The sequence below is a fragment of the Bufo gargarizans genome, chromosome 3, assembly GCF_014858855.1.
Source record: "Bufo gargarizans isolate SCDJY-AF-19 chromosome 3, ASM1485885v1, whole genome shotgun sequence".
Taxonomy (NCBI): Eukaryota; Metazoa; Chordata; class Amphibia; order Anura; family Bufonidae; genus Bufo; species Bufo gargarizans.
Window position 1 is genome coordinate 399,242,827 of NC_058082.1, and position 23,239 is coordinate 399,266,065.

General features: G+C 42.7%; 1 protein-coding gene across 2 annotated transcripts in view; it reads left to right on the top strand.

The window, feature by feature from the left end:
• The window catches only part of FRS3 (fibroblast growth factor receptor substrate 3), a 51,691-nt gene extending 29,934 nt beyond the window's left edge, over positions 1-21,757 (top strand). For both annotated transcript variants that reach the window (XM_044287487.1, XM_044287486.1), the window contains exons 2-7: positions 5,130-5,269; positions 6,499-6,581; positions 6,971-7,157; positions 11,917-12,078; positions 16,772-16,920; positions 20,646-21,757. In XM_044287487.1, coding sequence (XP_044143422.1) covers positions 6,522-6,581; positions 6,971-7,157; positions 11,917-12,078; positions 16,772-16,920; positions 20,646-21,635 — 1,548 coding nt within the window. In that variant the 5' untranslated portion in view covers positions 5,130-5,269; positions 6,499-6,521 and the 3' untranslated portion in view covers positions 21,636-21,757. The remainder of the gene's footprint in view (positions 1-5,129; positions 5,270-6,498; positions 6,582-6,970; positions 7,158-11,916; positions 12,079-16,771; positions 16,921-20,645) is intronic.
• Positions 21,758-23,239: the final 1,482 nt, after the last annotated feature.

Below are 23,239 nucleotides of genomic sequence, written 5' to 3' on the forward strand. Positions count from 1 at the left end.
TACACAGTACTCCATGTGTGGTCTGACTAGCGATTTGTAAAGTGGTATGACTATGTTCTCATCACGGGCATCTATGCCCCTTTTGATGCAACCCATTATCTTATTGGCCTTGGCAGCAGCTGCCTGACACTGTTTTTTGCAGCTTAGTTTGCTGTTTATTAAAATATAATATCCCAAAACAAAGCTAGTGATAAGCAATGACGCCAGGATTGGAGGGGGGGGGGGGGGGGGGAAATGGGAGACTGAGAGGTTTCTCCTCTCGGTGGAAGTGAATTCCATCAAATCCCTGGGTGCTGCTAAACATAGTGGAGAAAGGATACAAAATAGAGTTCTCTCTTTCCCCCGAACTAATATGTCGTCACATCCCTCTTGTCAAAACGGTTGAGAGACAGACTCTGGAAGGGTGTTCTAGATATGTTAAAACTAGGTGAGATTACGCAGGCTCCCCCAGCTCAAGAAAAGGAGTGGTTCTACTCGACTCTTTTCTTTGTGACCAAACCAGACAGATCATTCCAAACTATAATAAATCTAACGCAACTAAACACTAAAATATCCTACACAGGAATTTCAAGAGGGAGTCACTGTTATCTACAATCCCTCTTATAAAAAAAGAGTGCAATAATGTGCACAATCGATTTTAAGGACGCGTATTACCACGTTCTGATTCAAGAGCAGTCTCAGAAGTTCCTGAGATTCGCCCCTAGAGTTTTTACCAAGATCGTAGTAGAAATGGTAGCTCATCTAAGAAAATAAGGATTAAGAATACCTTATTTAGCCGATTTATTTTTTATTTTTTATTTATTTTTTTGGCAGATTCCAAACAGCAGATTCCTCATAAAAGAATTAGGATGGATAGTAAACTTAAAGAAATCCTGTCTTCTTTCCCAGACAAGAATAAGGTTTTTGGGAATCATCCTAGACTCAGAGGTACAGTCTTCGTTCCTTCCAGGCGCAAAAATAACCAGCCTATGACAAAGGGTGCAAAAATTACCCCCAAAAAAGTTCCATTTCTATCAGAGAGGCCATGAGCTTATTGGGAGTGCTAACATCATGCATAACATCGGTCCCTTGGTCCCAAATCCACTTTAGAACCTTTCAATTATGGCTACTGAGGAATTTGGACAGAAGACAGGTGTCCTTGGACCGGAAAGTTCTAATTCCAGAGCATGTAAAGTCATTGCTCACATGGTGGACCCAGTCCTCAAATCTCAACAAGGGTGTGGTTTCGCAGAAGAACCCATTAATCCAAATTCAGACTGATGCAAGAAAATCAGGCTGGGGAGCAAGCATAAACGGAAATTTTTGCCAAAGACCATATCGGAACAATCCTCAAATTACAGAGAACTAAGAGCCGTATGGGAAATGATAAAAGCTGCATCAGATTTTATAGAAGGTCCTTATATAAAAATACTATCCGACAAAATAACAACAGTATCTTATCTGAGACACCAAGGTGGAATGAGATCGTGGGCGCTAATAAAGCTGTCAGAGAGGATACTCTCATGGGCCAAAAAAACGGTGAAATCGATATCGGCAGTTCAAATAGCGGATATTCTGAGCAGAAAAGCCTGGACCAAGGCGAATGGTCTCTAAGTCGAGAAACATTGCAGTTTAAAAAGGGCCTTGAATAAACATCTCTCCATAAAATCAAGGAAGTGAGTGCCGATCCTTCATCGCTACATACTAGGGGGATACCTTCCCTGGACGTGTGTATTACGTGCAAACCGCAGTGCCGACCCATCTTCTTCAAATAAATCAAGAAACCTTCAGCCTGATAGAAAAGAGATGGGGCTCTCCAGCTATAGATCTGTTTGCCTCAAAAGTAAACGCAATAGTTCAAAGATTCTGCTCCCTAAATCCAAGAGACAACCCTTGGACAATAGATGCTTGCTCTCAAACCTGGAATTGGACCTTGGCTTGCATGTTCCCTCCATTTCAATTGGTCCCAAAAGTGATTCAGCAGATTATTCAGGAAAGACCAAATCTTATCTTGATAACACCGGTTTGGCCAAAAAGAAGCTGGTTTTCGATTCTCAAAAAACTGTCTGTACTGGATCCTTGGATCCTTCCTATCAGAAAGGACATTCTAACACTGGATTCTTCAGCCTACCAGCCTGGATCCTGATTTAGGAAATCCTAAGACAACAAGGTCTGTCAGACAAAGTGATTTCCACTCTTAAAGCTTGTAGGAAGAATATCATATCCACAATCTAGTTAAAGATCTGGAAGAAATTCTGCTCCTAGTGGGGATAAACAGATCCCAATCAGTCAGTTCCATATATACAGAAAATCTTGGATTTTGTCCAAAAGGGGTTAGACATGGGTTTTCTTCTACTTTTCATCAGTTTTGGAGGGACGTCCAGTTCTTGGTAATGTCACTGTTGTGCCATATTTTCTCCACTTGATGATGACTGTCTTCACTGGTTTCCATGGTATATCTAATCTCTTGGAAATTCTTTTGTACCCTTCTCCTGACTGATACCTTTTGACAATGAGATCCCTCTGATGTTTTTGGAAGCTCTCTGTGGACCATGGCTTTTGCTGTGGGATGCAACTAAGGAAAATTTCAGAAAAGCCCAACTAGAGCAGCTGAACTTTATTTGGGGTCAATCAGAGGCACTTTAAATGATGTCAGGTGTATGCTGACTCCTATTTAACGTGCTTTTGAATGTGATTGCTTAAAGGGCTTCTGTCACCCCACTAAAGTGATTTTTTTTTTTTGTTGGGCTAGTCAAATTAGTTATATTGCGATATATGACAATATAATTGTGTTACTTTGATCCAGCAGTTTCTGCAAAAAACGAAGTTTTATAATATGTAAATTCGGTCTCTACCAGCAAGTAGGGCGTCTACTTGCTGGTAGCTGCTGCAGAAATCCGCCCCCTCGTCATGTTGATTGACAGGGCCAGCCGGGATCTCCTCCTCCGGCCAGCCCTGTCAGTATTTCAAAAATCGCGCGCCTGTGTGGATTCGGCGCAGGCGCTCTGAGATGAGGGGGCTCGTCTCCTCAGTGCGCCTGCGCCGATGGCGTCTTCTATTTCGGTGATGTCATCGGCGCAGGCGCACTGAGGGAGTTCTGAGGAGACGAGCCTCCTCATCTCAGAGCGCCTGCGCCGAATCCACACAGGCGCGCGATTTTTGAAATGCCGACAGGGCTGGCCGGAGGAGGAGATCCCGGCTGGCCCTGTCAATCAACACGACGAGGGGGCGGATTTCTGCAGCAGCTATCAGCAAGTAGCCACCCTACTTGCTGGTAGAGACCGAATTTACATATATTAAAACTTCGTTTTTTGCAGAAACTGCTGGATCAAAGTACCGTATTTTTCGCCGTATAAGACGCACCGGCGTATAAGACGCACCTAGGTTTTTGGGGAGGAAAATAAGAAAAAAAAATATTTTTAACCAAAAGGTGTGCTGTGGGTTTGGTGGGTTTGGAACTAGGTGGTCTGTGGATGGCACTATTACTGGGGATCTGTGGATGACGGACACTGTTATGGGGGGATCTGTGGATGACGGACACTGTTATGGGGGGATCTGTGGATGACTGACACTGTTATGGGGGGATCTGTAGATGACGGACACTGTTATGGGGGGATCTGTGGATGACGGACACTGTTATGGGGGGATCTGTAGATGACGGACACTGTTATGGGGGATCTGTAGATGACGGACACTGTTATGGGGGGATCTGTAGGATGACGGACACTGTTATGAGGGGAACTGTGGATGACGGACACTGTTAGGGGGGAACTGTGGATGACGGACACTGTTAGGGGGGAACTGTGGATGACGGACACTGTTATGGGGGGATCTGTGGCTTTCACTGTTACAGGGGGATCTGTGGCTGGCACTGTTACAGGGGGGGATCTGTGGATGGCACTGTTATACATGTGTCATCCACAGACCCTCCCAGCCCATAACTGTGCCATCCACAGATCCCCCGCCGCTCCTGTATACTAATATAATATGTCTTATTCAATTAATAGTTATTAAATATGCCTCTTTATTCCTAAAAGTACCTTAAATCCTAAGCGCTTCAGTACAATGCCGGCAGGCCGGGCAGCCGGCGCGGCGCGTCACTCACTGACGTCACTTGCCTGCGCCGCCTGCTTCATTCATAAAGTAGGCGGCGCAGGCACGTGACATCAGGGAGTTACGCTGCCGCCCGCCCGGCCTGCATTGTACGGATGAGCTTAGGATTTAAGGTACTATTAGGCATAAAGGGGCATATTTAATAACCATTCATTGAATATGACATATTTTATTAGTATACAGGAGCGGCGGGGCGGGCCTTTAGTACAGTGACTGCACCGCCCCGCCGCTATTGCCGGCCCCAGCTCCTCCTCCCAGTCCCTCCCCGAGTCCTCGCTCTCTTTACATCGCTGCCAGCGATGTAAAACTGACTGCATTCGCCGTATAAGACGCAGGGGCATTTCTCCCCCATTTTGGGGGAAGAAAAAGTGCGTCTTATACGGCGAAAAATACGGTAAGTAACACAATTATATTGTCATATATCGCAATATAACTAATTTGACTAGCCCAAAAAAAAAAAAAATCACTTTAGTGGGGTGACAGAAGCCCTTTAATTCTGAACACAGCTACATCCCCAGTTATAAGAGGGTGTGCACATGTATGCAACCACATTATTATAATTTTGTTGTTTTCTTCCCTCCACCTAAAAGATTTCAGTTTGTTTTTCAATTGAGTGGTACAGTTTATAGGTCATATTAAAGGTGGAAAAAGTTCGGAAATGATTTATCTTTGTCTCATTATTTTATTTTTATTTTTTGCATGACAGAAACCTGACATTTTTAACAGGGGTGTGTAGACTTTTTATATCCACTGTATATCTGTAGACACACTTATACAGAGAAGGCTGTCAGTCACTGATAGTGAGTTGTGGCTAGTTTGACTAGTGAGTTCAGAAAGAGCAGAGATCTAATTGAATAAATTCCGAGTTTTGCTGGATAATTTCCCATGATACTATATAACAATCTGTTGTATTATTACCTGCATCATGTACTCCAGTTTCTGGCATAAATGAAAACAGAAATGTATGGCAGCTCTGCCCCTGAGCCTCATCTCACACGAAGTTTCTAAGAGTTTGGATCTTTCTTTTTCCCTGACAGGTGATATCTGGATTCATGGCTGTCATGTAACCCTCTCCAGCCTCATTGGGTCCATGACATCAAGACAGGAGATGGTGCAGCAGAGTGGCATTTATGGCCCCTGATTACAGAGCATATTCTTCATCTATGGCCTCATTAAGGTATATAAAATCCTTTTCTTTTATATACTCAAGATATATATTTTAAGGCTGGGCCTTCATCAGGAGCCCTGGGTACTACTGTTATGTTTGTCCCTCCAGTATCTAACTTTGATCATTGTTTTCTAGTGGGATCAGTGCACCTATGCTTTATGTTCTAAAAAAAAAAAAAAAAAAGATTAATTTTGCTCAGTGTCTTGATTTGTAGAATTTCCATTACGTTTTATATCCTTTTTCATCCTTTATCAATAGGAATTTAGTTTTTTGTTTTTTTTACACTGGCTACATTATAGGACAGTAATAAACTCTGGGGCCAAAAATTCATAGCTGACCAGATAAGTGTTACATAGAATTTCAAGGCGGCCACTTCCTTCTCCTTTTTTTCCTACCTTTTAGGGGCCATTCAGACGGCTGTAGTGCCTTGTGGATCCGCAAAACATGGATACCGGCTGTGTGCATTCCTCAATTTGCGGACTGCACATGGCCGCAACCATAATAGAAAACGCCTATTCTTGTCTGTGATTGCGGACAAAAATAGGACATGCTCTATTTTATCTGCTGAGCCCAGAACAGAAGCACTAATGCGGACAGCACACTGTTTGCTGTCCGCATCTTTTGCGGCCTCATTGAAATGAATGGGTCCTCGCCCATTCCGCAAAGTTGCGGAATGGATGCGGACTCATTCATACAGCTTTCTGAATGAGCTCTTTCAAAAGGGATATCTCCCAAGGAAGGAGAAACATCTTGCTTGCACCATCTTGTGGTAAGGGGTACCTAAGAGTTAAATTTGGGACATGATGAGGGAAAATAGCCAAACCAAATATTCATCAACATATGGTTGTTTCATGGGTGCCTGCGATACAGTGTAGGTTTCTGGCTGGATGAATGTGATGTCTTGGATGCAGCTTAGGTGCTTTCCTTAAAGAGGCCAGCCCTGTATGGAGACTTACTGGAAGTGCTCCATGTTATAGAGACTCATTAGCAATACTCCATGGGAAAACATTATGCAAAGATGCATCTCCTAAGCAAAGAGAACCATGCTACTAGCGCCACCTTGTGGAAGTGGCGCCCTATGAGTTCTGATTCTATATATCCATACAACAAAATTGGTAGTAACAACTTAGGGCTCTTGTTGCCATCCAAGCATTTTTTTTCTGCCTGTGTTTCACTAAATGAACGCAAACTTTAATTTCTGTAGAAGGTAACCAATTTCTACTAATTTGTGCTTTCAGAGGAAAATTCACGTGCTGATATAATGGGAAGCTGCTGCAGCTGTCGAGATGGACTCCCAGACAATCATCCAACCAAGTTCAAAGTAACTATGTACCAAAGTATTAAAAGTCTGTGCAATTGAGCGGTTTTGTACCTAGATGGTAAATACTTTGAAGATGGTACTTGACCGGAGCAAAATTGTTTTAAAGAAGAGGCTTGCTTGTATACAGAGCTCAGAGTGACTCCTATACAGGTGTTACTGATGCATTTAAAGGCTTTTTTCTGTTTTCTAAAACCTAAACAAAAACCCGATGTCATATGAATTTGCACGTGTATGCCCTTCTATTTGTCCTATACTTCCTGATATCTAATTGAATGTATGTTTCATAGGACGGATAGTATTAAGAAAAAGGGGTTATTCAAAACGTTAGAAAGAAAAAACTTCTAAAAAGAATCTCCTTTTTAAAATGAAACATTTTCATTTTCTTGCAGGTCACCAACGTGGATGACGAGGGGACAGAGCTGGGCTCTGGAATTATGGAGCTAACACAGACTGAGCTGGTTTTACACACCAGGAAACGGGACGCTGTCAGATGGCCTTACCTCTGTCTCCGGCGCTATGGATATGACTCTAACCTCTTCTCCTTTGAAAGTGGGCGACGTTGTCAAACTGGGCAAGGTATTTTTCAAGCTTCTCTACAGCACTTTCGAAAAGGAAAAAGTAAAGGAGATTTATCAGTAGCGTTATAGGATGCATCAAGGTACAAGATGTTGAAATTTGGAAATGTGTAACAAATTTTGGGGTCCTATTCTCTTGTTGCCCGTTGTGAAAATTAAACATCTAGGGCTAAAGAAACATTTTGAAAAAAATGTAATTTTTCATTTTCCCAGCAAAGTGTTTCTAAGTTCAGTGAAATGCCTGTAGTGTCAAACCCCTCACTACACCCCTCAATAATATTCCTTGAGAGGTGTAGTTTCCAAAATGGGTCACTTATTGACAGTTTCCACTGTAGGGGGTAACTCAGAGTCTTTTCAAATATGACATGGCACCCAAAATCCATTCAAGCAAATTCTGCCCTTCAAAAACCATATGGTGCTCCAAATTGGGTCATTTATGGGTGGTTTCTATTATATGAGCCCGTCAAAGTGACTTCATAGTCCTTTTTAAAGTCTGTTTTGGAAATCTTCTTGAAACATTACTTCTAAGCCTTCTAACATCATTTAAAAATAAAATGACTTACAAAATGATGCCAAAATAAAGTAGCCATTGGGGAATGGCAATAACTATTTTATGAGTTATCACTGTCTGTCTTAAAAGCCAAGAAATTCGAATTTAGAAAATAGCGAATTCTTCCAAATTTTCGAAACATTTTGGACTTTTTTTATAAATAAATTAAAGGGAATGTGGCATCAGAAAATGATCTGCTGTTTAACTTTTTTATGTTTCACATATTCTTAAATAATTTTTGATGATGCTATTTTTAATTTTCCATGCAGTTTTTGCACCACCCACTATGTCTAATAATTGGCACCACTTCTTGGATTGTACAGATTTGTTTACTGCCTGTAATGATATCACCTGTGTATATATAAGACAGTATCCACCATTCACAATAGGTGATATCACATCTTATCTATCCTTTCCTTGTACAATGACCTCTGCACATACAGCATGCCTAGAAAACTCTTCCATAGAAGTCTGTGAGGTCCCCTCCTATCCATTGTGTCTATGGCCATAAAGCAATTACCTTAATACTTTGTAATGCTGATAAGAACAGCTCACCCTCATAATCATGTTCAAGAAATAGAATAAAAAATCTTCAATTAGAAAAAAAGGGGATGTCACTGTCTGGTTTTAACTGGCAAATATCGACCACTAACGCAGTATAAGTTATTACCACATAAAGTGACACATGGCAGATTTGCAAAAATAAGCCTGGTCCTTAAAGGGGTTGGCCGGGTTCAGAGCTGAACCCGGACATACCTCCATTTTCACCCCGGCAGCCTCCCTGACAGTTCATGCTCAGATGCTCTCCTTTGCCCTGCGCTAAATCGCACAGGGCAAAGGCATTTTTGGGAGATCCGGTGACGTACCGGGGCTCTCCATGGGGCTTCCAGGAAGCCCGGTGACATCACCAGCACTGATGGACAGGATTTAGCGCTGCCCTTGCCAGTAAAATGGCTAGGGCAGCGCTAAAGCCCGTCCATCAGAGCCGATTACGTCACAGAACACACTGCCGGACGGAAGTTTCTGCCTGGCAGTATGTTATTGAAAACAAGAGACCTTGCCCTGTGCGATTTAGCGCAGGGCAAGGGAGTGCATCGGAGCATGAGATGCTCCGGTGCTAGCCCCAGGGGGGCTGCCTGGGTGAAAATAAGGGTATGTCCGCGTTCAGCTCTGAACCCGGACAACCCCTTTAAGATGAAAATTGGCAAATCCTTAAAACAGAGGAATATCAACAAACAATGAAACCTTTTTCATCTTCAGTCAGTGGCGAATGGCAAATTTTTCCTATAGTATCTACCACGTGGGTGGAGTAATATTAATGAAGCTTGAATCAGTTCTTCAGCCAGATATCTTGTAGTGAACGCATGTAAGGGGCTTTTCAAATCACATTTTTGACACTGAGTTGGAGATATACATCATATACCTATGAGCAATGAAGACTATACGGTATTGTGCTGTATAGGCATATGGTGGAATGTCTCCCATACAGTGCAGACTTAAAGGGGTTTTGTCAATTCAGCAAGTGGCATTTATCATGTAGATAAAGTTAATGCAAGCCACTTTCTAATGTCTTGTTATTACCCATATTGCTTCTTTTTCTGGCTAGACTAATTTTTCCATCAAATTATATACTGCTCGTTTCCATGGTTACGACCACCCTGCAGTCCAGAAGCAGTGGTCATGCTGCACACTATAGGAAAAAATGTCAGCCTTTCTGGTGGCCGGGACCTTGGGAGCTCATATAGGCTGGTGCTTTTTTTTTTTTATAGTATGCAAGCATGGCCGCTGCTGTCGGGTGGTCATAACCATGAAAACGAGCACTGTATAATGTAATGGAAAAAGGAATCTAGCCAGCAAAGGAGGCAATATGGACAATCCCCATACATTAATGAGTGCGTTGGATTAACTTTCTCTACATAGTAAATGCTATTTGCTGAAGTGACACAACTCCTTTAACCTTTTCCTAGCAGCTCAATCCTCGCTCCATACTGAAAAACTGAACTTGCACGATAATGAGGGGTTACGCTAGGTTCACAGTAGCATTAGGCGATCGGGCAGCCTGCTCCGGTAGGCTGTTTCAGCATAAATGGCGGCTGTCAGCCAGACAAAAAATGCCGCATGCAGCATTATTTGTCTGGCGGAAAAGGACAGGTATTCTAGCCAGATCAAGAAGGTGACCCTCACTACTAAAAGCTGTTTATATTGTTCACAAAAAGCGTGCCCTGTACCTCCCCTACAGAGTCTGCTGTGCCTTGAGGCTTTGCAGGCTTCTTGTACTACACTTGAAATGAGCCCTGCATGGCCCTGAATATGTGAGCGCTCAGTTTCCAGTGATGCAGCCAATTTCCCAAGACTGATAAGATTTCAGATCGCTGCTCCCGGGAACTATAGTATGCAGAAGGTAGAGTAGCCACAGATCATCGCCTACTGTCCTGACATCTACATTTAACCCTTAGAGGACCCTGTGATTTTCCGTTTTTGTTTTTTGTTTTTTCTTTTTCACTCCTCACCTTCCCAGAACCATAACCTGCCTGCTTGAGGCTCTGGGCTATCACTAGAATGTAGCAGCTTCTCCGTTCTCAGCCGTCGAAGGCTGTTATGTGGGAGCGGGGGCATGCAGTTCCATGTCTTCACCGCTCAGATGCCATGGTCCCCTACGCACTCGCAAGTGGACGCCATCTTTAAAGTGACGACTTCTGCTGTACAAATATACGAAGAAGGTCACGAAGGGATTAATGGAGGTCAGTGATGGATGCCATACAGTGGCGTCTGTCACCCATAGGCTGTTATGAAAACCGTTAACTGTAAGCATTTAACTGGACTCCACTGGTTGGGGTCTACTACACAATTCCTTACCTTACTGTCATATATTAGCCAAATCGAGGTTAAAGGGACAGTTTTGGCCATTGTCTGGCAATGGAAGGCTAATGACATGTTTAGCATGATGTCACATCCTTTCCAGCTAAACAGACTTAAAACTATATGCGAACAGGCCCTTATTAAGGCAATAATCTACATTTATATTGGTGCATGAGGCAGATGCTTGGCTGGTTCATGAGTAGCTCTAAGGTCCTAGGTTCAAAACGACAACACCTGCATCGAGTTTGCAAGTCCTCTGCGTTTTTGTATATGAAGCTGGGTACACTGGCTTCCACCGAGAAACTCAAAAACATACTAATTGGTTAATTGGCTTTCTATGAAATTGGCCCTAGCACATGCGTGTCCATGATGGGGATAATAGATTTTCTGCCTCGTTGATGAGGGTACCGATTTGCTTGGTGACTACTTCTGTCAGCTGGAATATGTTGGTGCTATATGGGCAGTGAAAATACATTTTAAGTTTGCTTTTTAGTACGTTTATTTAACTGTATATGTCTGAAGCTTGCTGTTTTAAAGGGGATCCCCAGAACTAAAAACTTTGAGCTATCCCATCTATAGGCGAGTCCAGCTCATGCCACCCTTGCTGATCAGCTGGTTTAAGGAGTAGAAAACTCCAGTGAACGTCATGTCCCCTTCCTGGTTTACCTGGCCCAGCCCTGTACATTTGGTGCTGGCTGTGTCTGATATTAGAGCTCTGTTCAATTAACGTGAGTTGGATTGCACTATAATAGTAAATGCCAAAGTGCAGAAAGGTCCTGAGTAAACTAGGAATGTGTGCAAAGAGCTTCTAATTTTCATATAGTAAGTACAGCAGTATTGCAATTTCTATTTATCCATGTTTTGAGTGTTTGCATTGGATTATCTTTATGCATGGAGCTTTGTGCTACTGCATATAATAGTGTTTTTTGCTTTTGCATTGCAGCCGTGGTAGCATGCACCTGTACATAGTATTTGGAGGTGCTGGTCTAACTATGTGTTTTGCATTAAACTATGAAGGGGACATGACACTTGCTGTACTAATTGAGGGGGGGGGGGGGTGTCTAGAAACCTGTGCATCTGATATTGGTATCCTAATGAAACACAGAACATCATTATTTTTAGTCATGGAGAACCCCTTTTAATGGATTAATAGCTGTTTGCCATGCACAGGAAAGTAAGCCCTGCTTGCAGTGGGTTGTTTATTCCAAAAGAATAGGTAATATTCAGAATAATCTTTTTTTACATAAAAATGTTCTGTAATTCACAATAAATGTGTGTTGCTTTTGTTACTAATATCAATAATAATAAAAAAAAAAATGTATTGCTTTTTTCTTCTTCATTGTCCTCTTAGGAATATTTGCTTTTAAATGCTCTCGGGCTGAAGAAATTTTCAACCTGTTGCAGGAACTAATGCAGCGTAACAGTATAAGTGTTGTTGAGGAACCAGTCATGATCACAAGGACTGGCCACCCAGCTGAATTGGAAATGCCCCGGACCCCACAGACGCCTGGAGGTGCGTAAAAACATATTTGAAAGCATGTTGTTGAATAGTGAATAAACTGCAGTTTCATAAAACATTACAATATTTACAGACAATACAGTGTGACATATACTATATTTTTCGCTTTATAATACACTTTCCCCCAAAAAAATAAGGGGGGGGGGGAGAATATTAAAGGGAACCTGTCACCTCCCAAAACCATCCCAAGCCGCCAGCAGAACTTGCGTGTAACCAGCAGCGTGTTTCTGATGATGCCTTTATTCCTGAAGGCAGATGCAGCAAAAATACTGAAAAACATTTTATTCCCTGCCTCGGGCGCTTCTCCACACATGCTTGAAGTCAAGGGGGCGGTGGCTTCCTTGCTTTAAGTCACGGTAACCACACCCCTTCTCCGCCCCTTCACTGTGACTGACAGCGCTTATGCATGAGAGTTCAGCTGCCTTTGCCGAACTGCCGGCTGTGAGTCGCAGGGAAGGGGGCGTGGTTACAGTGACTTGAAGCATCTGCCTTCACGAAGAAAGGCATAATCAGAAACACCCTGCTGGCTACACGCAGGTACTGCTGGCGGCTTGGGAGGTGACAGGTTCCCTTTAAGGAGCGCTTTCATTATGGAAGCAGTGTAGCGCTGCTAGCATTGGCTGTACTTGCTGCTCCTGGGTCTTTTTCCGGGTGCCCTCTGTGCTGTGTCCTGACTGCGTATTAGTGTCAAGATGTAGGTGTGCACTATGAACTGACGCTATGCGACATCAGGCCACAGTTCAGCATAGCTCTGGCAGAAGACCAGGGAGCGGTGAGTGCAGGAAGGGCGTGCTGTCTGGGACCAGGAGAGGCAAATATAATTATTTATTTACTGTCTGATACAGATTGGTGGTCTGGTTTGGATGGCAAATGAAGATGAGTGGATCTGAACTGAGGTCTGTTAAAGAATGAGCCTTTAGGAGCAAAGGGGGCGTTGCTGTTACTCCTACAGGCTCAGCTCTCTCCAGAACTGCCACGCCATCTGCATTTTGATTAACAGGGCCAGACAGTGTAAACATTAGTCTTCAGCAAATCGAGCTTTGTTCAAACACTGTTTTAATGCTGTATTGAGACATGTCAATTCATTTCACCTGAAGTTGCGTGAGACTTTGGAGAATGGATTCGGTATTCATTTCTTCAACTTTAAAAACATTTAAAATTCGGAATTTGAAGTTGGGTTCGGTACCAGCTGGTACCTTGGTACCAAACCCAACTTCTGATTGCTAATTTTAAATGTTTTTAAAGATATCAAAATGAATACCGAATTCATTCACTGAAGTCTTGTGCGACTTCAGGTGAAATTAATTTTGCCTCCATAGAGGCAATATCTTTTTAATGCTGTAAGGAGACAGGTCTGCATACAGCATTAAAACAAAGAGTTTGAATAAATCGATTTCGGATCTATGATCCGAAGCTCGATTTGCTCAACACTAGTAAACGTTGGCAGCAGAGCGCGCACCATAGCCGCCAGTTTAAAACAGTAGACACCTGTGACTAATGTATGTGATAGAGGATAACGTTGGACAAATGTGACCACAGCATCTGGTAGATTAAGGCGAAAGCGCACACTCCTGGCCGTTTACCATCTCCCCCTACCGAGGATCAGGAGAGAACTGGTGTAAAGTAGAACTGACTTAGTTGCCCATAGCAATCAGTCAGATTTGACCTTTCATTTTTGACAGCTCCTTTGGAAAATGAAAGCAACTAAGCCAGTTCTACTTAACCCAGTTTGATAAATCTCCCCCATAGTGTAAGTCTCATAAACTACAATACAAAGTCTATGAGAAAAGCAATCTAATCCAAATTAAGTAAATCATTTTTTTATTAACATCATGGGCATCGTCACATGCAAAAATGCCTGTACTAGTAAAATATAAACATATTCATCCCATACTGCAAATGGCGAAATGGAGGAAAAAAGTCCAAATGAATGATTTGCCGTTTTTTGGTCGCATAAAAAGTGAACAAAAAGTCACACGCCCCAGAATGGTATCTATATACAGATCGCCTCGCAAAAAATGAGCCATCACACAGCAACGTACTCATAAAAGTAAAAGAAGTTTTGAGGGTTCAAATATGGCAGTGTAAAGAAAATATTAGTTTTTTTTCCAAACTTTTTATTTTTTCAGTATTTAAGACACAAGAAAAAATATACACATGTGGTATCGTTATAATTGTACTGACCTGAAGAATAAAAGTAACTGGTCAGTTTTACCACATAGGAGACGGTGTACAAAAATAAAAACCCTGTACAATTGTGGCAGAATGGTGTTTGTTTGTTTTTTCTAGCCCATTTGGATTTTTTTCCTGCTTCCCGCCATGTTGTATGCAGCCGTAAATAGTTGAAAAGAGGTTAACTGTCTTGCTGGAAAGGAAATTGAATGGAGTATCTCGGGCTGGCAGATTTGATCTGGACTAGAATATTGAGATGGGATGGATACTGGAATAGGTTATAGTGAGAGGTATCACTGTCATATTTGGGGACGAATGGTGCAGTTATTTATAACAGGATGGGATCTCTAGTGGTCGAACTTTGGGTGTATGGTGTATGTTTTGCAACATGTAATGTGTTTGTCTTTTATTTGCCGCTTATTTTTTCATTCAATTTTACCTTATTTTAAATAGTTTGTTAGTTTTAGGCCTCATACACACGACCGTTGTGTGTGGCCATTGTGCCGTTTTCCATTTTTTTTCGCGGACCCATTGACTTTCAATGGGTCCGTGGAAAAATCGGAAAATACACCGTTTTGCAGCCGAGACCGTGATCCGTGTATCCTGTCCGTCAAAAAAATAGGACCTGTTCTATTTTTTTGACGGACAACGCTTCACGGACCCATTCAAGGCAATGGGTCTGTGAAAGAACACGGATGCACACAAGATTGGCATCCGTGTCCGTGATCCGTGGCCGTAGGTTACTTTCATACAGACGGATCCGAAGATCCGTCTGCATAAAAGTTTTTTCAGAGCTGAGTTTTCACTTTGTGAAAACTCAGATCCGACAGTATATTCTAACACAGAGGCGTTCCCATAGTGATGGGGACGCTTCAAGTTAGACTATACTACGAACTGTGTACATGACTGCCCCCTGCTGCCTGGCAGCACCCGATCTCTTACAGGGGGCTGTGATCCGTACAATTACGCCCCCCCCCCTCTATTGTATTAATAACATTGGTGGCACAGTGTGGCAGCGGAGTTCTGATCAGAGTCCCTGTTTAATCGCTGGGGCTCCGATCGGTAACCATGGCAACCAGGACGCTACTGCAGTCCTGGTTGCCATGGTTACTTAGCAATAGTAGAAGCATCATACTTACCTGCTGGCTGCTGCGATGTCTGTGTCCGGCCGGGAGCTCCTCCTACTGGCAAGTGACAGTTCATTTAGCAATGCGCCGCACAGACCTGTCACTTACCAGTAGGAGGAGCTCCCGGCCGGACACAGACATCGCCGCAGCCAGCAGGTAAGTATGATGCTTCTACTATTGCTAAGTAACCATGGCAACCAGGACTGCAGTAGCGTCCTGGTTGCCATGGTTACCGATCGGAGCCCCAGCGATTAAACTGGGACTCCGATCGGAACTCTGCTGCCACCAATGATCGGGGGGAGGGGAGAAAGGGGAGGCAGCACACTGGCCACCAATGTTATTAATGCAATAGAGGGAGGGAGGGGGGGCCGGGGGAGGCTGCACACTGGCCACCAATGTTCTTATTACAATAGAGGGAGGGAGGGGGGCTGCACTGGCCCCCAATGATATTCAAACTGGGGAGGGGGGGGGTCTGCCCCCTGCTGCCTGGCAACCCTGATCTCTTACAGGGGGCTATGATACGCACAATTAACCCCTTCAGGTGCGGCACCTGAGGGGTTAATTGTGCTGATCACGGCCCCCTGCCGGGCAGCAGGAGGCAGTCATGTACACAGTTTGTAGTATATTCTAACTAGAAGCGTCCCCATCACCATGGGAACACCTCTGTGTTAGAATATACTGTCGGATATGAGTTTTCACGATGTAACTCATATCCGACAGTATATTCTAACAGAGGCGTTCCCATGGTGATGGGGATGCTTCAAGTTAAAATATACCATCGGATTGGAGAAAATTACGATCCGATGGTATAAAAGGGACTCCAGACTTTACATTGAAAGTCAATGGAGACAGATCCGTTTGCAATTGCACCATATTGTGTCAACGTCAAACGGATCCGTCCCTATTGACTTGCATTGTAATTCAGGACGGATCCGTTTGGCTCTGCACGGCCAGGCGGACACCAAAACGACTTTTTTTTCATGTCCATGGATCCTCTAAAAATCAAGGAAGAACCACGGCCAAAAAAACGGTCACGGACCAACAGAAACCCATTTTGCGGACAGTGAAAAAATACTGTCGTGTGCATGAGGCCTTAATGAGAGAAACAGTCCCATCTGTTGTATTTTGATTTCCACAAAAAATAAGACCCAAGACTTAAAAAATCAAAATCAAAACAAAAACCGGAATTTCTTTCAACATTGAAGTCAATGAATGCATCTGTTTTTCTGACCGTTTAACAGATCCTTTTTTTTTTCTGTTCCTCTGATGGAACTGAATCTTGGAAAATTTTCCCTCAGATGTGAAATTAGCCTTAATAGATTTATAATGTATATATTAAGCTTATCATCTTTTGTTTGCCAGCTATTTATTTTATGCTCCTCTCCAAGCTCTAGGATACACTGGTTTTCCCAATGGGTTTCACAATTTTCCACGTGATGGACCTTCTTACCCTTCAGCACGTCACCCATCAATGGGTAACATGAGGCACCAGTCTGTTGGGGAGGATTCTACTCATGGCTTAACTCCAGATGATCAGGTATCTAGTAATCCATTTTTTTTACATACATTTGTTATAGAATAGGGAATTGTACAGCTTTATATTATTTTTATATGTATAACATTCTGCTCACATACATTAGTGATACCAGAGTATTCTTTGTACAATAAAGTAATGGCTTTAAAAGTATCCTCACAATAGGACAAATGATTTAAACTGTACCCAAACCTTGGAATATACTTTATAATAAATATAATAAACTAATATAACTTGCCTTTGTAATAATAATAATAAAAAATAAATAAATAAATAAAATATAAATATATATATATATATATATATATATATATATGTCAGGTTTTAGCAGAACCGCTGTATTATAGGCAGAAGCAGCGATGCTCCAGGGCCTACAGCGCTCAGTGCGGTCAAAGAGGAATCCATACTCCCATACACAGTAGTGTGGGAGTATAGATTCTAAAATGTCATAAGCACCTACATTTCAGATGCCTATTTCGCAAGAAAATAATAAAATAAAAAAATGTGAGCAATTTTATTTTAGACTGTTGTAAATGTTTTGTAATGTTGTAAAGACTGGTAAATAGTACCAACTCTAAGGTTGTCATGTCATTTTTACCACACATTGAACTTGGGGGGAAAAAAAAAAAAGAAAAACCCTAGCTGAATTGCTTTTTCCGTATTTTCCAATACAAGCTATTGTACATTGACTGGTACCATTAAAAAAAAAAAAAAACTTGTTCCACAAAAAATAAGTTCTTGTATGTCTAGGTGAATGGTAAATTTAAAAACGTATGAAAGGAAAATTGTTGAAGAAAATTTGCTGCGCTTCAATGGTATGATGCAATTAAGGGTCCATTTACACGTCCGCATGTGTTTTGCGAATCCACAAAACATGAACACCGGCAATGTGCGTTCCACATTTTGTGGACCGCACATTGCCAGCACTCTCATAGAAAAAGCCTCTTGTCCGCAATTGTGGACAAGAATAGGACATGTTCTATTTTTTGCAGAACTGAAGTGTGGATCCGGAAGTACGGACAGCACATTCCGGCCCCATTGAAAATGAATAAAATAAATAAAACAAATCCCTATCATTCTGCACTCAATACCCCATAATGAGTGTAAACAGATTTTTTATTTTATTTTATTTTATTTTATTTTAGCACAAGACCACAACATAACAAAATATGAAAAAAGTGAAAGGATCTGAAGGCTTTCTGAATGCGTTGTATATGGTAGCCATCGTACATCCCCTTTGCAGGGTGCTGAGAGTCCGGTAGTTGGGATAAACTGGCTGCAGCAGGACCATGGCCTTCTTTTACAATAGCACTTTGATGCATTCTTGTGTGTACACCTTGCAGTACCAGTAAGATCCAGTGATGCATGTATCCATTGCTGAATGTGATCAATCAGCAGTCTGTGACTGATATGTCCACAGCACAGGGTTAAATTAAAGTCAATAAATCCTCTGGATAGGTCCTTCAGTGGGGGTGTCCTACACCCGGTACCCCTGACTATCAACTGTTTGACTAGGTAGTGGTGCTCACTGTATTGCCATGGTCTTTTCTCGGCCCACCAAGCACAGCACTGTACATTGTATAGTGGATGTGCTTGGTATCGCAGTTGCAGCTCAGCCCCATTCACTTCTATGAGGCTGAGCTGTTCCAAGGGCACGTTGTCACGAACTATGGATCCGAGCGCTCCGGATCCCACAGCTGTGACGTAGTGGTCTGTGACGGAGTCTGCGCACACACAGAGACCTCACGTGACCGGGGTATTACCATTCGGCTAACACCCCCCCACTACACTTCGGTAACTGCCACCACGTGGGTTCCCGGTCCACGAGCCGACTATCTGGGTCATTCACTATCACACAGATCAGTGGATGAACCGGATATCACTTACTGACCAACCGCAGTCAATCACCCCCAGCTACAATTCCTAAATGCAATTTAACTAACTACCTGGTAACGTCTCTTCAAAGGCAAGGTACGTTGTTCAGCAGCTTAGAATATGGAAGACTTGGCCATTTAGATTTTATAATCTTTAATAAGAGGTAAAAAGCAGTGCATACAAGTCTAATGAAAATGACTATAAATCTACAGAATAATAATAACAATATAAATAATCACGACAGTTCAAATGAAAGGGAAAAAGAAGAAAGAATACTTAGTTTCTCTGGAGAGATTCATATGTCCTTTTTGAATCCTTGCAAACCCCTTTTTCAGTATGTATCAGGGGAGACCCTCAAAGTTCTTCTGATACAGGGATATGCCGTCAATGTCCAATTAAGTGTCTGGCGATGTTCTATGGGTCTCTCTCCTCTGTCCTTGTGCACGGATTTTTATGAACTCTCCCATGGGCAGGAGACTTACTCCTGTCAGCCAATGGCAGCAGAGTGACTGTGAAGCTTAGGGATTGGCCCCCAAGTGTTTTATGACCCCATCAAAGTTCAGTTCCTACAATGAGGATTATACTTAAGCCCGTATCTCCTTGATACATCGGCATATTTTTATACAGAATACATATTTGCGATCCTTATTTATTTACCTACAGATTGAGACCACACACGGTAATGCTGGGACCTGTAGTTCTTCTACCACCCATAGGTCAGCTAAGGAATCACATCCTCTAGTCATATTTGATACCCAATTAACCACAATACTCTGTAGAGCCTGGATCTGGTGTCAGAAAGGGCATAAGTTGATTCATAAATGAAATATGAAAGTGGACTGGTTTTATGCCCAGAGCTAATTAAGGGCTATTAGCTCTCCTCAAACCAGACCTGGAAATTAATGACGTCACGCTCCAGCCAGGCTTGACAGCGAGCTGATCTTATCTTAAAGGGCAGGATGAGCTGGGAATGGTATAGCCTTTATGACCTTTTATAGCCGGCCTCACAGAGTAGTAGTAATAAAAGTGTCCATCTATATCATAGGCGACCCAGGCTTCAGGAAGATGAGAGTTCACAGTTTTTTTTTACATATGCCAGAAGCATATAAGATGGCTACCCAGAGGAATTATGTATGTATGCCGGCACACACGTGACAGATGAACTTGTCATCACTGGCCTAGGAAAAGCAGAGAGAAGGGCGTAGTGCTCATAGGAGCGCTGCTGCCTTCGCAAATAACTGATCGGCGAGGGTCCCAGGTTTTGGCCAAACGGTTACTAGTTACTTAACCAGTGCATGCCCACTGCATATCAGTATGCCTCTGCCCACAGTGGGCAGTGTACTGCGCATGCCCAGGCCCAGTGGTGAAGCACACAGGTGATGGATTATGAATGGAGATGAAAATGACGCCGCAAGGATACAGGGCTGGCCACACGATACAGAGTGGAGGAGTCAGGCACAAGTAAAGAGGGGAGCACTGGGCACTTGCAGCACACTCACCACCCCTGGGCACTTGCCATAGGTAATTTGCATATCTTTACAACTTAGTTTTTTCCACTTTGGAGACTCTGAAAAACTAAAGGAACGTACCATTAGTGTTATGTATCTGCCTCCTACAGAGCTATATACGGTAATCAGTTTAAAACATGTTATGTAGATGACAAAGTCCCTTTAATTAAATAATTTTAGATGATTTCTGCTATAAGCTGCCAAACTGGATACATTCTATAACTGTGTTGTGAATGCATGTCTGTTGCAGTAACTGCCTGCAGTTGACTGCATCACAACTGTGCTGTATGGCAGCACCCTAAGCCTAGAAACCTTCTGATAAAACTTATTATTTTTTTTTTCCAGTCCCATACCTATGTGAATACAGCCAGTGGAGAAGAGGAAATCGGTGGTCGCCATTGCATGCACTCTTTGCCTGAGGCACATGCGCCGTACCATGATCCGCCAAGGCATATGCTTGGCCCTGGCTGTTCCATGGAAGAGCGGAATCCACAAGTTTACCTGCAGCCTGGTGAAGTGAAATTTGTACTTGGTCCAGCACCAGCCTACCGACGACTGCCTCTGAGGGGGGATGGTTTTTGCCGGCACCATAGAGATTGTCAAGGCCATATCTGTGCTGGAGAGAGAGACCACTTGCCTCCTCATAACAACAATAATGAGTGCAAGGAACAGTGGGGTTCGCACAAGTGTGCCTATGAAAATATCAATGGCTTGGTACCATCAGGAAGTATTGCTCTGCGAAGGGGTACTACAAGCAGGAATCTCAAGTTGTCATCTGAGGGTCTGCCATACAGTGGCTGTTCGCATCGCAGGACGGCAATGTTACATTATGAGAACTTACCCCCCCTACCTCCTGTTTGGGAGTGTCAGTCTTTGCAACAGGATGAAGATGAGGAGGAGGATGAAGAGGAAGAAGATTCAACTGATGCCATGACGCCATCTCTTAATGGATACCATGATGACCCTGTGCAAAACTACATGAATGCCGACAGCGTCACTGCTTGTGGTGGACATCATCATCATCGACCTGACTGCCAACCACGAAGGAACTGCCCACCCAGTGTGTTCAACTTTGACTTTAGAAGGCCGCACACAGAGCAGAGGCAACTCAACTATATCCAGGTGGAGCTGGAGGGGAAGAACGAAGGAAAAGGGAGGCAGATTCCTCAGATCACCTGTACACCTGCTCCAAACCATATGGCGCGCCGTGCAGACTCATATGCTGTCATTGACCTTAAAAAGACAGCTGCAATGTCCAGCCTACAGAGGGCTATGCCCCGAGATGATGGTACCTCGCGAAAAACCCGACATAACAGCACGGACCTTCCTCTGTAAGATCTGCTTGTCCTAACACCATTTCCTTCTGATCTTTTCTAAAAGCCATCACTACAGCTGTTACCTTGGCTTATATTTCATTTCCAAACTAAACTCCTCCTTGTACTCTAGCATCTTCTACTTCTTTGCCCTCTGCAGTGCAAACTTTATTAAACTCCATAGAATGTGAAAGCTAGCTTTCCAGAATGGGATGCAAAACATTAGTGGCTTCTGCAGAGAATACTATGGGGGGTGGGGTTTGTGTGTATTTTTGGCCTGGTTAACCCATGACTGACAACAAAGCCTCTGCCGGCATATTGATTAAATGCTGTATGGTAATATATATATTTTTTTTATTTAAATATTTTTTTTTTTTACTGTTGCTTTTGTAGATAACATTTTTCATTGCAGATTAATTTATTAATTTAACTTATTTTTTTCTATTTATTTTTATAAACATTCCATGCCTTATTGTGTCCTAATGGAGGTTAGTCCTGCTTCAGAGCAGATACTTAAGGTCACTTTTCTTGACCAATGTGCATTACTGGTTTTGAACCTGGTACCTCTAGCATGTTACAGAGTAGGAAAAAAAAAAAAATATATAAAAAAATAATATATATATATATAAATAAATATATATATATATATTAGTACAGACCAAAAGTTTCGACACACCTTCTTATTCAGAGAGTTTTCTTTATTTTTATGACTATGAAAATTGTAGATTCACACTGAAGGCATCAAAACTATGAATTAACACGTGGATTTCTATACATAACAAAAAAGTATGAAACAACTGAAAATATGTCATATTCTAGGTTCTTCAAAGTAGCCACCTTTTGTTTTGATTACTGCTTTGCACACTCTTGGCATTCTCTTGATGAGCTTCAAGAGGTAGTCAACTGAAAAGTAAAGAAAAACGAGTGGCCATCATTACTTTAAGAAATGAAGGTCAGTCAGTCCGAAAAATTGGGAAAACTTTGAAAGTGTCCCCAAGTGCAGTCACAAAAACCCTCAAGCGCTACAAAGAAACTGGCTCACATGCGGACCGCCCCAGGAAAGGAAGACCAAGAGTCACCTCTGCTGCGGAGGATAAGTTCATCCGAGTCACCAGCCTCAGAAATCGCAGGTTAACAGCAGCTCAGATTAGAGACCAGGTCAATGCCACACAGAGTTCTAGCAGCAGACATATCTCTAGAACAACTGTTAAGAGGAGACTGTGTGAATCAGGCCTTCATGGTAGAATATCTGCTAGGAAACCACTGCTAAGGACAATCAAAGAGCAGAAGAGACTTGTTTGGGCTAAAGAACACAAGGAATGGACACTAGACCAGTGGAAATCTGTGCTTTGGTCTGATGAGTCCAAATTTGGGCTGCTGCACCAGATGACCTGGCCTCCACAGTCACCGGACCTGAACCCAATCGAGATGGTTTGGACCGCAGAGTGAAGGCAAAAGGGCCAACAAGTGCTAAGCATCTCTGGGAACTCCTCCAAGACTGTTGGAAGACCATTTCAGGTGACTACCTCTTGAAGCTCATCAAGTGAATGCCAAGAGTGTGCAAAGCAGTAATCAAAGCAAAAGATGGCTACTTTGAAGAACCTAGAATATGACATATTTTCAGTT